The sequence below is a fragment of the Microtus oregoni genome, unplaced genomic scaffold (genome assembly GCF_018167655.1).
Source record: "Microtus oregoni isolate MIOR12 unplaced genomic scaffold, Mior012 000064F_ref0000363, whole genome shotgun sequence".
NCBI classification, from domain to species: domain Eukaryota; kingdom Metazoa; phylum Chordata; class Mammalia; order Rodentia; family Cricetidae; genus Microtus; species Microtus oregoni.
This window is the reverse complement of record NW_024543874.1, coordinates 10007079-10023483: the sequence shown is the minus strand read 5'-3', so window position 1 is coordinate 10023483 and position 16405 is coordinate 10007079. Positions and strand designations below refer to the sequence as shown.

Genomic DNA, 16405 nt, shown 5'->3' with positions numbered 1-16405 from the left:
AACTCTTATTTTAATGAGAAACTGGAGTTCTAGAAGAGCAATCAATTCCTTCTAAGTCCCCCATGAGGCAGGAGAGGTCAAATCCAAAATCGTTCTCTCCAAACTTACCCCTCCACCCCCCCCTGCTACTCCCCTCACTGCCAGTCAGCCAGTCCCAGGGCTTCTGTCTGCTCCACTTGGGTGTGTCCAGTTGCAGGCCTCCAGGCTCAAGCCCCCCTCACCAGCCGCGCTGAAAGTGTGATATAGAAACAACCTTTATGACCCGTTCAAGTACTGCCTCTTTTCCTACCTACTAGACAGGTACAGATGAGGACACTTGAAGCCCCTCAAAGGGCTGCAAACAGGTAGCACAGAGTCCCAGGACCGACAGTGATAATGCTGGGCCCACAGAAACAGGCACGAAACAGCCTGCCCTCTCTACCTCTCCTAGTCCTCACTTCTTCCTGTCAAACTCCTGAGCGCGCCAGCATGCACACACACACAGACACAGGTACGCCCCGAACAGGGAACCAGGGTAGTTGTTTGGCATCTGGGCATATTACATATTGGTTGGGAAGACCAGCTAGTTAAGCTTAACTTCCCTGGGATGACAGAGAGGGTCTTTTCCTGTGGATGGAGATGGCAGTAAGTGGACCAGTCAGGCTTCCCACCCCTGGTTCAGTTAACAGTCCCGGGACTTCAGATTTGAACTTTAATGAACTTCAAGTACATAAATAACTGTTCTTTCCCTTTAGGTAGAAAGAAATATCCTGCTCAGTCTCCCCCTGGTCTAGTTGATCCCCCAAAACTCCCGATTTCCAATGCACGGAAATCTCTGCATGTTCACTGTCACGGCTGCCAAGAGCTAAGTATGCTTTTCGGATTTCTCAACTTTATGGAAAGGACAATGGAACGTCTCCTGGTACTTGAGCAGAAACCTAAGTTGAAAGCCCACAAAGTCTCCAGGAATGAGTCTCCCAAATCTGTTAGGAAAGGAAGGATGAGGGTCTGAACTTCGCTTAGAAGAAGATTGGAGGTGGCACAACCTCAGAGGAATTGGGCCAAACTGGAGCCGAAAGGTTCGAGGTCGAGGTTGGGAGGGTCACTTCGCCATGGATACGTTGGTGCCTCACAAGATGGGTCTTGCGGCTGAAACTCTTGGCGCACTGCGGGCAGGAGAAGGGGCGGGAGCCGGTATGGATTGCCTGGTGGCGGACCAGGTTGGTTTTGGAGCTGAAGCAGCGGGCGCAGACAGCACAAGCGTGGGGGCGACTGCCTGTGTGCACTGCTTGGTGACGACCTAGGTGAGATTTGCGACTGAAGCGGCGGCCACACTGCGCACAGGCAAAAGGTCTGGCGCCACTGTGGGCCCGGGAGTGGGCGACCAGATTGGGCCGCGAGCCGAAGCGGCGGCCACACTGCGCACAAGCGAAGGGCCTTTCCCCGGTGTGTACACGCCGGTGGCGGGCTAGGTGCTGTCCGTGAGCAAAGCCGCGCCCACAGTCAGGGCAGAAGAAGGAACGCTCACCTGGGGGCTGGGGTGTCGCAGGCCCCGAACCTGGGCCACAGTCAGGAGCGTGGGAAGCGCAGGCTGAGGGTTCTGTGGCGGAGTCTACAGTGGTGCCCAGTGCACATTCATCGCACCCAAAAGGGCGACCCTCGGTGAGATGCAAACTCTGGTGCGTAGCAAGGTTCTTTTTCCAGCCAAAGCTCAAGCCACAGTGGGAGCAAGCGAAAGGCTTAGGCCCAGGAGGGGACGAGGAGGGTGAATGGGGTGAGGCAGGAGCGTTGGTAGAGGACCGGGTGCGGCTAGCAGCGTCGTGCACCCTCTGGTGCCGCACCAGGTGTTGCTTATGTGTGAAGCTGCGTGTGCACTGGGTGCATTGGTAGGGCCTCTCGCCGGTATGGATGCGCTGGTGGCGGATCAGGTGTGTCTTCTTGCGGAAACGCTTCTCACATTCGGTGCAGGGAAAGGGCCGCTCTCCGGTGTGGGTCTTCTGGTGAGAACCTAGGTGGATCTTCTGGCTGAAGCGTTTGCCACACTCAGCGCATGGGTAGGGCCGCTCGCCGGTGTGTGTGCGGAGGTGGCGGGTTAGGTGTGCCTTCTTGCTGAACCGCTTATCGCACTCAGAACAAGGGAAGGGACGTTCACCGCGGTGGCTGCGTTGGTGCAGCAGCATATGGGCGCGCTGCGTGAAACTGCGGCCACAGTCCGGGCAGGCACAGGGACCCTCGCCCCTGTGCAACCTCTGATGCAGCCGCAGAGTTAGCTGATCCCGGAAACGCCGCTCACATTCCTCGCAGCCATAAGGCTTCTCAGGGATCGGAGCCCACCCTGATAGCGCGAGCCCACCTAGAGATCCCGGAGTCCCCGGCTCCAGTTTGTATGCAACAGTCAGGTGACCCAAGTCAGGAGCAGGAAAAGGACTGGGAAGGAAGGAGAGATGCTGGGGCCATTCCACCTCCTCCTCTGCCTCCTGATCCTCATCTTCAACCTTCACCTTCCGAATCATCCATTCCTCCCCTGAGAAATCATTAAAAAAAAATGGTTGGAAAGCCCATCCACGGGCACATTCATTTCCCAGTAGGCTCCTCACATTCACTTCCCTGCAGTCTGGCTCCTCTATGTACCCCACAGAAAGTTCCTGGGAATCAGTAAACCCCAAAGTCCTCCTTTTGTTCCCTTCAACCAAGGCTGCTGGCCAACACTGCCCCTCTTGGGGCCTTTCTCTCAGGCTGGCCAGTTCCCCCACTCACGAACTTTTCCTTGAATCTTAGTAGATACTTTCCCTTGCTCCACTGGACTGCTGCCCACTTCTGTCCCAATCTTTCTCTGAGCTTCCATCACCCAGAGGCTGCTCCCATCATCCTGGCTGGCAGGTTTTCTGGAAGTAGTTTCTCATCCCCAGCTCAGCCGCCCTTCTTGAGTGTCCTTCAAACTGGCTATAGTTTGGTAACAACCAAACACCTGCCCGTCAAAGGCCTCCTCCCCAGCTAACTTTAACCTTAGGAGGTAGGATGGCCAAGGAAACTGGGTACCTCCCCCTTAGCTTCCTCCCTAAGCACCAGGCACCCTAACACACACACACACACACACACACACACACACACACACCTGCCTTCTCAAATGCTCCCTGTGCTGCTCCGTTCCCTTTGGCACCCACTATTCAGCTCCCTTCCTCCTGATCTACTGGACTGGGAAGTCCCATTATGAAAGCCGCTGAAGCTTACAGGAACAAGACACTAGGAAAGGAGGAGGTGACAGACTGGTGTTTGCTGGCTGGGGGAACTGGTCAGTGTTCAGCTACTGGGAGAAGCACGGAGGGAGCTCCAGGCCTCAAGGGGAGCTTCAGCCCAAGGGCAGATTCAAGTTCCTCGGGAACTCTGACAAAAGGCATCCATGCATGCAGAGGAATCCGGTTTCTTCCTTCAAAGCCCCCACCCCCACCAGCCCCAGTGACTCTTGCCTGAGAGCCGGTGAGCCACAGGATCTGAGTGCTGTCTGGCCCTGAAAGCCTGTCATAGCCTGAGCCTTGATCATATTACACACAGATTGCGTTCACTCCCGGTTTCTAACTCACTGGTTCCGAATCACTGTCTCCTTACCCTCTTATGTCACCTCTCTCTTCTCCACGCTGCTCTGCTGCTCCAGAATCACAACAGCTTCTAGCTGCAGAGCACCCGCACACCTACCTTGTCCAGGTGTGAGGTTTTGTCTTTCTATGCTGCTCTCCAACCTGTCACACAGCCTGGAAGTCCTTTCTCCTCCAAGAACGTCTTCCTCTCCCCCACCCACCAGCTGAAATCCTCGTTTCTCTCACAGTATACAAAAAGCAACGCTTTGATGCATCCGGCACATAGGGATCCTTTACCATAAATTTTTATAGTAATTCCCATTAATATTAGCTTCTGTGCTTAATTAAAAATTTTGTGGCTATGTATTGTTGCTTTAATTATTTGTTCTGCCTCATAGTAACAGCAACCCAGCTACGTCTTAGCTTCTGGATGGGAGACATCTTGAATTCTAATTTTGTGTCCAATAACACAGTGTCTTTATGTGTCTGACAAAAATCAGCTCGGTAACCATTTATTTGAGGCCAACCATGGATGAGGCAGTGTGTGCGCAGTGTCATAAAGCTTCATACCAGCCATGACGTTCCTGTCACCCTGATGATGGGCTAACAAACCACCACCGGAGCGAACACAGTACTTCCCCCCACCCCCAAGAACATTCAACAGGTCAGGGCAGAGCAAGGGCGCAACCCACGTCTGTGCAGCTAGATGCCCTGTCTTTTCCCGCTACACTCAACATCTTTCTGCAGCAGGCACTAAATGAATCCTTGTTGGATAAGTGATGCCGCTCAAGCAAGTGGTGAAGAATGGAAGAAGTGATGGGTAGAGCCGTGGAGAGACTGCCTGGGGAATGGAAGAGATGAGTTAATGGCTACAGACTGGGACCTTGGTACCATGAAGATCAGCAGAGGTTTGGCAAGAGGAGCATGCAGCATAGAGGCAGTGAACAAGCTGATGAATGCCCTGTATCTTTGTGGTGATTAAAATATAAGAGAGCAACAGTGTGTATGAACTGGGGGAGATGATGAGGGAAGCTGGGACTTGTACAAGTGGGTTAAAGTGAGATGTAGTTGTTGGTATCTTCTGCTCCCATTCTGCTATCCCCAGATGTGAAACGCCTTTGGAGCTCTGAAAGTCTACAGAGGAGAGGGGATAGGGCCTGGATGAGCACAGTGATCTCCGAGAGAAGCTCTGGAAACTGCTTGGTCCCTTTTCCCTGTGGTGATTAAAATATAAGAGAGCAACAGTGTGTATGAACTGGGGGAGATGATGAGGGAAGCTGGGACTTGTACAAGTGGGTTAAAGTGAGATGTAGTTGTTGGTATCTTCTGCTCCCATTCTGCTATCCCCAGATGTGAAACGCCTTTGGAGCTCTGAAAGTCTACAGAGGAGAGGGGATAGGGCCTGGATGAGCACAGTGATCTCCGAGAGAAGCTCTGGAAACTGCTTGGTCCCTTTTCCCTTTGCCTGATTCTAGAGCACCGTGGAGACTCACCTGGGACAGAGCCTGCAGGCTCAGTCTTCTGTGGGGTACAAGCCTGGCTGCCCATGCAAGGAGCTTCAGCTTGTTCTGTGTGGATGCCTTCTTTCTGGCCAGGGGTCTCATGCCCTGGAAGAGAAGAGAATACTCCAAGGACTCCCGAAACATCAGACAGAAGACTTCCTAGTCCATTGGGACTAGGAAGCAAGCCTGAACCCCCACCCCCATTTTTCCACCCCTGCTAAAGAACCCTATCATATGCCATACCTGCAAAGGCAAATTCCCAGTGGCCAAAGCAGGTACTAAGCGTGGACAAGAGCCACAACCGTGAGGAATTTCTGGACTGTGTGTTTTATGAAGAGGTGAAAGTAAGCAAAGACCTTTGACCCGAGCAGTCAGGCCTCCCATTTCTAAGGTAACACAGGTTAGATCTAGCCCTAGGCATTCCTGTCTCATCCCACCTGCAGCCACCCAGGTTCCCCTCACTTTGCCTTAGCCCTCCTCCAGCCCCTTCTACCTTCTAAGGCAGTTTACAACTTTTACCGTGTCTACATTTCTTGCTGGCTGACTGCTGCCCCCTCTCAGATTAAACTCCATGGAGGGAGGCACCCAGGTCTAGTTAGTGCCTAAGGAGTCCCAAATGTCCAGAAAAGCTTGTAGAAGAAAGAATATTCTTTCCCAAGACCTCCACTGTCCCCACTTACCTGAGCATGAGTGCTGTGTGCCCTCTTCCCTAGATGACATCTTCCCCTGGGCATTTTTGAACCCATTGCTGGACTCACTTTGGGGAGCCATTTCTGGCTGTCCCACTGAGAATCCTGTTATAGGCAGAGGGATGAGTTCAAATGAAGCTTCTGGTATTGAACTGGTATCGATGGGCATTTTCCCAGCTGGCACGGGAAGGAGCATATCTGTTGTCTGCATGGACAAAGGACTGCCCAAGCTCCCCAGCAGCCTGGCCAGTTAGTAACTTCAACCCCTTTAATTGAGGCAGGGCAGGGTGGGGGGAGGAGAAAGAAAAATAGAATATTTTGAAATAGAAAAAATTAATTTCCAGTGCTGGGCTGGGGAAATGGCTTGGTGGGTAAAGGTAATTGCCACCAAGCTAACGATGTGCACTTGGTTTCCAAAGCCTACATGGCAGGACACAACAAGCTCAGAAAACTGTCCTCACCTCCATACGTGTGCACATAATAAAGATAAACACAATAAATACGTAAATGCAGTAAGTTTTTTGTTGTTTCTAGCCGCCAGTGCTCTGTGAATTCCATGAATTCAGACAGTCTGGACAGAGACACAAGGTTACCGAAAAGGTTTTTGCCTCTCCAGACCCCCAAGGGCCCAGGGTTGTAAACTCCTGAGGATAGCATTTACACAACATATGCCTAGCAACCCCCACCCTCCTGGTTCCTTTGTCCTCACTCACCCAAGGAGTTCAGGGCCTCCAGGGTCTCTCTCATGGCCACAGGAGTGGCCCTCCTAGGTGATCAGGTCACAGACCCTAAAAAGACAGCTTTGTTCAGAATCTTCCTGTCGGTCTTCGCCTAGGTCTCAGCTATTCCTAAGAGCACCAGGTACAGGTGAGGGACCTCAAGGCAAACTGCATCTGGAGCAGAGACTTCTTAAGATGGGTACCCAATGACGTGGAGCCGTCTGGCTATAGATGCAGCCCCTGACCCCACCTACAGTCAAATCTCTAGAACCCTCCCCAAGGCCACCAGCAGGCACTCATCACCCACTGTGTCTTTGCCTGGGGAAGTACAGGGACCACTTAATTCTCCGGATAGAGGGTAGGAGACCCAGGTGAGGAGTGGGAAACTTCACGTGGAACCTCTAGCCGTCAAGGCAGGAGCTAGTGAAACAGAAGCTAACCTTAGGGGTGTAGTGTCATTTTAGGGTGACTGGGGGTGGTGTTGAACAGAGTCCTTGCAGAGGTAATAAATGACTCTCCCCTCCCTAAACCCCTACCTCAAAGTCACACAACCCCCATAGGACTAACTAGGCTAGGACACCCCCACACCAGGCCAGGACACTCCCCGATTTTTGCACTTCCCTGCTCCTCCTCCAACCGGTTCTCTGCCCCTCCTTCAGCAGACTCCCCTCCCCCCTCCCTGGCAGCCTTCCCTCTGCCCCTCCCCTCTCCCTCAGCCTTCCGCCCTCTCTCCCCACCAAATCTGGCAGGCTTTTGGGGCTCCTCCTACTGCCCCGCCCCCTTGGCTCCTCCCCTGCGCGTACCCGCCGGGTCAACCCCTTGGGGCCCCCTTGGAATAGGCCCTCAGCAGCTACCGCCTTCCTTGACCCTCCCCAGCACTCTTGGGCAGCGCTCCCTTCCCCCTTCCTCCTATGCCCGCCCGCCTAGTTCTCGGTGCACCACCCCCTTCCCGGGCTGCACACTCTCTCCCTTCCTTCCCCCTCCTCTTTTCCTTCCTCCCCCAACTCCCGCCCTCCCCGTCTCAGCTGCTCTCCCCCACTCGCTTGTCCCTCCCCTCTCCTCCCCCACTCGGGTTTCTTTTCCTTCTTTCCTCTCCTCGGTTTCCCCCCCTCCCCCACAACCATCCTCCCCTCTGCTTCCCTCCCTCCTGCAGCTCTCCTTCCCCTCAGCGGCCCCCGCCTCCCTTCCCCCTTAGCCTACCCTGCTAGCTCCGGCTCCGCTTCCCTCCCCCTCCCCGTCCCCAGCCTTGTTCTTCCCCTCCCCCTCCCTGTCTGCTCCCTAGCTTCCAGTCTCACGCCCCCCACCCCAGGGGAATCCAAGCTAACCTCTCGGTTTCTGGATCTACACCCTGGCTCTGCCCCTCCCCATCCCTCTTTCTTCCCAACACACCCCCCTCTCGCTGGCCCCGGTGCCCATTTCTGCTCCCTACTGACTTCTCACCCTCTCCAGAGTTTTCCTCCTGACCAGACTCCCCCACCCAATCCCCGTTCCCGTTAGATCTCCGGGAGTCACTCCGGGTCCCAGCCCTCTGCCCTGCACTAGGCTCACCTGTCAGCGTCCTTGGCTCCGGAGCCGTCCCATCCCCTGCGCCCGTTTCCTGCCCCTCCGCGCTGGACCCCTCCTACACTCTATCCCGAGGAATCTTACTCCTTCTCGGGATCCTCCACGCAGGCCCCTCCCTCCCCCTTCCCACCTGCTCCCACGGGGCCGCTCCCACAGTCCTTGCCCTCCCCTCCAGTTCCCTAGTCTCTCCCTCACTCCTGGACCCTCCTTCCTCTGACCCCCGCCCTTCCCCCATACTCTCGCCTGCGCGCCCCTTCCCTCAGGGCTGTCACCTGCCGCGAGCCGGCTGCGTCTGCCAAGCTCCTTTCGGTGGCTGGCGGAGACGCCTGCCCGGGAGCCTCCCGTGTCCTTACCTGGCGGGCTCCTGTGGCTCTGTGCCGTGGCCTGTTTCGGGGACCCAGGCGCTCGGGCCTCCGGTCCCGGGCGGCCGTATGCACAATGGCGCCCGCTGCCTGCAGCTTGGGTGCGGGCTGCCCGAAAGACTCCGGGACTGACAGCCCTGAAACTTCGCGGGGAGGGGAAGGAAAGACGCGGAGGGAGAGGGTGTGGGGCAGCGTTGTGGGTGATGGGGGAGGAACCTAGGAAGCAGGAGCTCTGCCCCGGGCTACCAGGCTAAGGAGGTAGGGGCCAGGGGTCTTCAGGAGACCCTTCTCGGAAGGGTGCGCTAATAGGCTCAAGTGCAGGTGACGGTTTGTAGGCAAGATGCCCGGAGGGGAGAGATGGAAAGCGGGAGCTTAGGACCGGGGAAGGAAAGAGGGGAGAGAAGGAGAAGAGGAGGGTACGGAGGAAGGGCACTCAGGCTAGGAGGGAGGGTGCTCTCAGCCTAGGAGGGAGGAGCTGGGGAAAGGTGGAGCGCCAAACGAACGGAGTGCTGGTGGTGAAGAGTTGGGGGAAGCTGGGAGAGGAGGGGGCCTTCTTGGGGAGGAGAGTAGAGTATGCACTGCTGTCTTCAAAATCGACAGTGCCAGCCGAGTATGTGGTATAGCCGCGGTCCCACGGGAGACTGTCTGGCCAGTCTGGAGAGTCGGTTAGGGAAACTCCACCAGGATCCACCCTGACGGGAGAACGGGATCCGAGATGGGGGCTGAGGACTAGGGACCAGGCTGAGAGCGAAGGATAACAAAGTACAAAATGGGGAGAAGTTGAGCCGAGTCCTCGACAGATTGCTGGGCAGGCTGCAGGGGGTGAGGATGGGCGGGGCGGGTGGGGCAGAGGCTCGGGAGGGGGTCCAAGGGCAGAAAATCTTAGGTTTGACTCCCTCTCCCCAGACCTCTAACACTTTCCGTCTTTGCTCATGGGTGCATGTACTGTTGGGCCTTACCCACCCACCTCTACTTCTGAGATCACCCCTCTCCCGTCCTGAAACTAAAATTCAAGAGGCTATTTCATGCCCCGTGATCTTTCTGCAAATTCCCATGGGCTCCCACTTCCGCCTGCCTGCCCAAGTTATGTTTCTCCCTAGTCCAAGCTTCCCTTGTCAGCCAAGTTGCAGAACAGAGCTGGGAGAGAAGAGGAGGCCAATGAATGGCCCTTGTGGACAGGACAAAGTCCCCTGCTATGGCGCCCTGTCACAAGGATTGGTGACACCTGTGGAATCAGGACACAGCCAGCGACCCAAGGCTGGCCTTAACAGGAATGAAGCAGGGCTGTCCTCGACTTTTGCAGCTGGTTAGAGTGAGGAGGTCTGGAGCAATGGAGACAGGAAGGATTGGGAGGTCCTGGGACTCAAGATGCGAAAGGCTTTTCTAATACCTGGATGCTCACTGACTGCAGGTTGCTTGGGAGCAGAGTGTGTGTCCCTCTGTGTGTGCAAGAATGGGCTTTGGGAACTGCAGTCCATGTGTTTAGGATAGGAAGGAGCAGTGGCCAGACGAAAGTGCAAGAGAAGTTAGAGGGACATTGTGCCCATGCAGACCCTGACCCTTTCCCAGGACTCAGCTCAGCTCCCAGGCACCAACACTAGCTATCTGGAAGCAACTGGAGGGACTGGCTGTACTGGGGCATCTTTTGGTTCCGGATCCAATGGTAAACCCAGAAGAAGGAATACCCAGACTAGCTGTGATGTACCAGGTGGGGTGACCGTGCAGGATAACCAGTGGGACCTCATTTCATTATGAAAGGAAAGGGTTCAGAGTTTCAGATCCAGCTGCACTCCAGCCCCAGTGGCCTTGGAGGTCTTCTGGTAACCAGGATGTAACCAGGATTTGCCTGTGGAGCCCGCAGCTGCCTCCTCTGAACCGAACCGGACACTGGGATTATTCCGTCCGGCTCAACTCAGCTCCAATCTGAGGCAGGGGGAGCAGGCTCCCAGTCCTATTTCACCCCTCTCCCCTTCCCATCTTCCTAGATCCTTCAGTCTTCTGACTGCCTTGGGACCCTCAGAAACCCCTCAGGTGACCAAATGGTCCCAACCACCTTGTACAAACATCCTAAAAAGAAAACCCGACCCCACTGAGGAAAAGGTTTACTTTGTCAGGTTGTCTCCACATACTTAGGTACTCCAGCCATTCTGTTCTCTCTTCCTGTGCACCTGGCCTGAGAGGGACAGGGAAAGGAAAGAGCACAGAGAACACCATTACAAAGGCAGTCGTTTATTTTGTGTGTTTTGCCTCTATATATGTATGTTTGTTGCATGTGTGTCTGTTACTGCTGAGGTCAGGAGAGGCATTGGATTCCCTGGAACTGGAGCTATGCGTGGTTGTGAGAGTTGGGAACCAAACCCTGGTCCTCTGCAAGAATAGCAAGTGCTCTGAACCACCGAGTCACTACTCCAGCCCTGCCTGCAGTTTTTGAAGGCTGGAAAGACCCTCCCTCAGAAAAAATCTTCACACCTGTAAGTTCAAAGAGCTTATCGAGTTCCGTCACTGTGCTCCTGGGAAGTCCCTGCAGTTTTTATTGGTAAGGAAGCAGACGCCCAGAAAGGAAACATGTTTGACCACACTCGTACATTCATTTGTGGTAGTGCTTGAAAGAGTAGAAAACGAGGGGCTCGAAATGTCTGGCTGTGGTCCCATCTCACACACACACACACACACACACACACACACACGAAGGGTTGTTATGGGGCCTGTTTCCAGGGAGAGTTGGCATCTGAAGGGACGCTGTAGGTAGATCCAATCTGGTTCTGGGCAGCTGGTACCCAGTGGCAAGAAGCTGGAATCAAATCTCCCTTTATGAAGAGTCCTGGACAGACTGACCTTCAGGTTGCATCAAACCTCAGTGTGGGGCTAGAGACCAGTGCTATCCTCTCCGGTGTCCTGCAGCAGCACTGCCTAAGTCCAAGCCTCAGGTCCTCCCAAAGGTGACCTGGGGTGGGATGCCATGCTGCTCCCTGCCCTTCTCTTCGGGATGCTATGGGCTCTGAGTAATGGGTAAGCAGCTCCTGGGGCTCCCCCGATAAGATTCCACCCCCCCCCCGGCCATGCCTAGGTACCCTCCAGGATGCCAGGCTCGTCTTTCACCACTTCATCCCACCTTAGCCCCCCCCCTTGCTTCAAGTACCTCTCCCCGCAGTCCTTGGGGGCTTGGATCCATGATACAGAGCTTCTTGGGATAGAGGGGACAATGCTGGTATGCACCGCTATCCCTGGACAGGCGGTGGTGTGAGCAGACAGAGACCATTCATGTGGAAGAGGAAGTAACTCCTCGTCAGGAAGACTTGGTACCCTGCACCAGTTTGTACCATTATATCCGCCTAGGCTGGCGTCCGGACCTGCCCTGGAGTGGCCATGTGGGGCTTACCAGGCCCCCAACACTTGGGCTCTGTGCTATCTACAAGTGAGTGAGGGTCAGGACCTGGGCTGTCTGCCGGGCAGGAAAGGAAAAAGTGACTGTAGGATATCCTGAGAGTGGGGGAGGACCTGTGAGGAACTGGTGCGGCAGGCATTTGGGAATCTGGGTTCTAGGAAGGGTGGAGAGAGATGGTATGGGTGGATGAGAGGGCCCCATGGTGGGCACTGTATGGCAAGGGGAGGTGGGACACTTATTCCTTCTGCCCCAGGCTGTTTCCCAGCATTCATTCTTGCTTTACACTTGAAGAAAATAAGGTCAGGAGGTGAGAATTACTTGATAGGACCCCTCAGGGTAGTTGACCAGACCTAAGGTCTTAGGTCTTGCCTTGTGGTCGGACCTGGCTAAATATTAACACCTTTCCCTGCTTCCCTCTGTGTGGCTGGGGTAGACCCCCAGAAACCCGGCCTGCGACTTGGAACCGGACAGTGAGAGCTTGCTGTCCAGGATGGGGCGGTCCTCACTGTTCTGATGGTAAGTACCCGAACTGAATGGGTGAATAGTACCCTCTGGGGTAGTTGTTGTGAAGGTGAGCCCATCTGTGATACAGCAGAGGTGACAGACTGCCTGAGGACACAGCAGGTCTGGTGGGGCTCTCCAGGTCATCCATATGACAGGCTGGGTGTGCCCTATTCTCTACCACAGCCCTTGCTGAAGCCAGCCCTAAAGACCTCTGCTATGTCACACACCAGTGCCAACCTCTAGCGGGCTCAGCTAATTCCTCCTCAGCAGGAAGCCTGGAAGAATGCTGTGCCCAACCCTGGGGATACAGCTGGTGGGACAGCAGCTCCCAGATGTGCCTCAGCTGTTCTGGTCAGCACCACCCAGGTGGGTCTGTAGCCTCCAATCTTGGAGACAGGCATATCCAGACTGTCACCCTTAAGAGTTCTGGGCCGTTCCACTGAACCCTGGCTACTCCTGTGGTCTCTCCAGAGGGACCATACCTGGCTGTCATACCTCCTGGTATGCCTGGAACTGTGCCCTCACCTCTATCCCTGCATTGAGACTCACACATGATCTATGTTGTTTAGGCAATGCTTCCTCTGAAGCCCCCCTGCAGCCCCTGACAGCAGCTGTAGCCCAGCTCTGGAGCCAGCGACAGCGTCTCTCAGCTATCTGTTCCACCTGGTCCGGCTTCCACTACCAAACCTTTGACGGGCATCACTACCACTTCCTGGGCCAATGTACCTACTTGCTAGCTGGTGCTGTGGACTCCACCTGGGCTGTGCACCTCCGGCCTAGGGTCCACTGTCCCCAGCCTAGGCCCTGCTGGCTGGTGAGGAAGGGAGAGAGATGACCCCAGGGAACGTCTGGTCATGGTGGGGAGAGGAGTCACACATCTGATCCATGGCTCACTCTCAGGTTCGAGTGATGATGGGTTCTGAGGAGGTGTTGATCCAAGATGGAGAGGTCTCTGTGAAGGGGCAGCCAGTGCCTGACGGGGAGCCTCGACTTCTTCATGGTGAGGGCTCCTTCCCTCTTCTGGGGTACTCTGCCCACTCCTTAGGGCAGGCTGGCAGGCTGGGGCAGAGCTGCTGTGACACCTGAGTACTGTTGGAAAACTTGAAAATTAAGGGTCAGGAAGGCATAAGCATGGCTCTCTCACTCCTGTCTGCCTTCAGCTATGACTTGGGCAAATCACTCTGTTTAACTGTCTTGAGCCTCAGTTCCCCCACCTGCCTCGTGAGAGTATTATCATGGCTGAGATAGGAGGTTGGGGTGAAGTGTGCATGTGTCTGTATGATATGGGTGGGTGGGCAGAGTGTATGTATAATGTGCATGTTTTGTCTGTGTAGAAGTGTGGTATGTGTGTATGTGAGGTTTGTGGTATATGTTGTGTGTTGTGGTGCATGAACTATGTACAAGGTATGTGTATTGTCTGTGTATATGTGGTGTGGATATAGTGTGTGTGTTATAATTTACTCTCTTAAGATAGTAGCCCCAGCAGAAAAACCACAGTGCAGAGCTTGTAAAATTGTGTGAATTCTTTTCCTAGTCAGCTAGGGCCCTGCTGTGATGAAATGGGAGTGTGGCCCTTATAACTGAATGACCCTGTCCTATTCCCAGGGATGAGCCTGCAGTGGCAGGGAGACTGGCTGGTGCTCTCTGGGGGCCTGGGGGTTGTTGTGAGACTGGACAGGTCCAGTTCCATCTCCATTTCCGTGGACCACGAGTTCTGGGGACGGACACAGGGCCTCTGTGGGCTTTACAATGGCCGGCCAGAGGGTATGTAAGGTGTGGCTTGGTATGGTGGATGGGGTCGGGAGAGTACACAAAGGATGTGTACTCTAGCACTGGCCTCAAACTTCCTCAGATGACTTTGTGGAGCCAGAAGGGGGACTAGCTATGCTAGCTGCTACCTTTGGGAATTCATGGAGGCTCCCTGGCTATGAGGTGAGACTGCTTCCTGCCTGCCCACTATTTCCCTGGAGTCCTCAGGAAGTGCACACAGGTTCCAGGACCCATAGGGAGCCTGGCAATTGCTGTGTGATAACCACCCTAGGGGCCTCCCTGATGTGGCCACTGACCAGTCTGTCTGGGCTGAGTGACCCTGGCTCCTCTTTCTCTGGGCTGGGCTTGTCACTTTGCCACCTCTGCAGCCCAGAAGGAGGCCTGGTGGGCAGGCCGGTGGAGGTAACTGTGAGGGCAGCAATCACGTTCCTGTTTTCCTGACTAATATCTCTCATCGCTGCTTCCTGGCCTGGTTCTGTCCTCAGCCCGAGTGTCTGGATGCAGTGGAGGTGGCCCAGGGCTGTGAGGGCATCCTGCAAGGTACACATACAGGCTTGGAAACGGGCAAGCTTCAAGCTCAAGCCCAGGATATATGCCACCAATTGCTGGAGGGTCCGTTCTGGCAATGCCATGTCCAGGTATGGGTGGGACGGAGGTGGTGACCAGCTCTGGAGGGGAGGGTTCTGTAGGCACTGATGGATGATAGAGAGGTGCCAGCTGGGTGATCTGGTCCTGCCATCACTTGCATTGGGTCATCAGTCACGGCACTCCTTTGTCTTTGGTTTTACCTCTGAGAACAAGATGGCTGTTCTTGTCACTGTTGAGGCCCCTTCCAGCACTTACCATGTTTGGTTTCAAGTTGGGATGTAAAGGAAGAGGGGGCAGGAGATGTTGGCTAGGAAGGTCATTTACTGGCTGAAGATTTCCCTTCCCAACAGGTTCCCCCGGATGAGTACCATGAGACCTGCCTCTTTGCCTACTGTGTTAGAGCCAGAGCAGGCAGTGACCCAGAGGAGCAGCAGGAAGCTGTTTGTGCCACCTTTGCCAACTATGCCCAGGCCTGTGCCAGACAGCACATCTATGTGCACTGGAGGAAGCCTGGCTTCTGTGGTATGCTGGGTCTGCCCACCTGAAGCTAACCAAGGTCCTGGAGTGACCGGTTTCCTGAGGGCCCCCTGGCTGTCTCCCATGGCCTATTGGATTTCCGCAGCCAGCCCTTCACAGAACACTTTTGTTCCCACAGAACGCCTGTGTCCAGGGGGGCAGCTCTATTCCGATTGTGTCTCATCCTGCCCACCCAGCTGCTCAGCAGTAGGCCAAGGAGAGGAGGGGTCTTGTGGGAAAGAGTGTGTGAGTGGCTGTGAGTGCCCGGCCGGCCTCTTTTGGGATGGTACCCACTGTGTGCCTGCTGCCCACTGCCCCTGCTACCACCGGCGCCAGCGTTACTCCCCTGGTGACACTGTGAACCAGCAATGCAACCCTTGGTGGGTCTTTGGGCTCTGGTGGGCCATGTAGTTCTCCCCGATGTTTTTATTTATGCTGTTTCTGAGATTTGCTCCTCCAAATAACCAGTGCACTCCGGGGCTTCCCACCCCGTGACCTGTGATGTTTTCTGCCATGATTAATAGTCCAGTTGCAATGGTGGTGGGTATGCCGGGAAGAAAAAAAAAACACTGAGCTGGGAGTAGGTCATGCCCAGCTCCACACTCTGGGATGAATCCGATGCCACAGTGCACTGTCCCACCCTCTGTGCTCTTAGCGTATGCCAGGATGGCCGCTGGCACTGTGCCCAGGCCCTGTGCCCTGCTGAGTGTGCAGTGGGCGGTGACGGGCATTACTTCACTTTCGATGGGCGGAGCTTCTCCTTCCGGGGCAATCCAGGCTGCCACTACAGCTTGGTGCAGGTGAGCAGAAAGCCTATCTCAGGAAGAGGATCTTGTCAGAGTGGGGGCCCTCCCAGGAGAGTTCTGAGGGGAGAGGACAGGAAACAAGTCATTAAAGCAATAGGTGAAACATATAGTCCCTAGCAAGGAAATATGGGCGGCAGTGCTGGCAGGAGAATGACTGCCTGCATACCTCCCCCGCCTTGGCACCTTAGACACACACATCCATCCATCCCCTCAAGTCCCCACCTCTCCTAATTGGCCACCCTAATCTAAGGCCACAGAACTAAACCCATCTTCATAGTTCCTTTTACAAATGTAAAACATCGGGCTTATCACAGGCAGAGAGAGAAGGGACCCTCTCCAGGAAACCTGGGGAATTCAGCACACACCATGTTTTTTCAGTCCTTCCAAGGGGTCATCGGTGATCTCTCAATTTTAGTGTTGTACCACTGTAATTCCTTGACTTGTCCT

General features: G+C 54.9%; 2 protein-coding genes across 5 annotated transcripts in view; one reads left to right on the top strand and one right to left on the bottom strand.

The window, feature by feature from the left end:
* Positions 1-201: 201 nt before the first annotated feature.
* Positions 202-8787, bottom strand: Znf467 (zinc finger protein 467). 4 transcript variants are annotated; one of them, XM_041640510.1, is made up of 5 exons: positions 8381-8787; positions 6459-6533; positions 5737-6011; positions 5048-5161; positions 202-2503 (listed from the first exon to the last, which is right to left on the bottom strand). In XM_041640510.1, exons 3-5 carry the CDS (start codon positions 5954-5956, stop codon positions 999-1001), a joined length of 1839 nt encoding a protein of 612 aa, XP_041496444.1. In that variant the 5' UTR covers positions 5957-6011; positions 6459-6533; positions 8381-8787; the 3' UTR covers positions 202-998. The 4 variants fall into 4 exon arrangements, with proteins under 4 accessions (XP_041496444.1, XP_041496446.1, XP_041496447.1 ...); XM_041640512.1 differs by having other exon boundaries at positions 5737-5850; XM_041640513.1 differs by lacking the exon at positions 8381-8787 and adding an exon at positions 8013-8081 and having other exon boundaries at positions 5737-5850.
* Positions 8788-11348: 2561 nt separating this feature from the next.
* The window catches only part of LOC121439970 (SCO-spondin-like), a 52392-nt gene continuing 47335 nt past the window's right edge, over positions 11349-16405 (top strand). The window contains 12 exon segments of the mRNA XM_041640639.1: positions 11349-11398; positions 11622-11804; positions 12208-12290; positions 12462-12644; positions 12848-13092; positions 13179-13278; positions 13884-14042; positions 14131-14210; positions 14534-14686; positions 14987-15158; positions 15292-15532; positions 15808-15952. Of these exon segments, the coding sequence (XP_041496573.1) occupies positions 11349-11398; positions 11622-11804; positions 12208-12290; positions 12462-12644; positions 12848-13092; positions 13179-13278; positions 13884-14042; positions 14131-14210; positions 14534-14686; positions 14987-15158; positions 15292-15532; positions 15808-15952 (1794 nt within the window).

What these genes read in the sequence shown, in the direction of transcription:
- Znf467 (XM_041640510.1), bottom strand. Translation starts at nt 5,956, where the DNA reads ATGCAGACAACAGATATGCTCCTTCCCGTGCCAGCTGGGAAAATGCCC. An exon ending in CACACAGCACTCATGCTCAG is followed by an intron (nt 5,162 to 5,736) that starts GTAAGTGGGGAC and finishes CTTCTCTTCCAG; the next exon opens with GGCATGAGACCCCTGGCCAG. An exon ending in GCCTGCAGGCTCTGTCCCAG is followed by an intron (nt 2,504 to 5,047) that starts GTGAGTCTCCAC and finishes ATGATTTCTCAG; the next exon opens with GGGAGGAATGGATGATTCGG.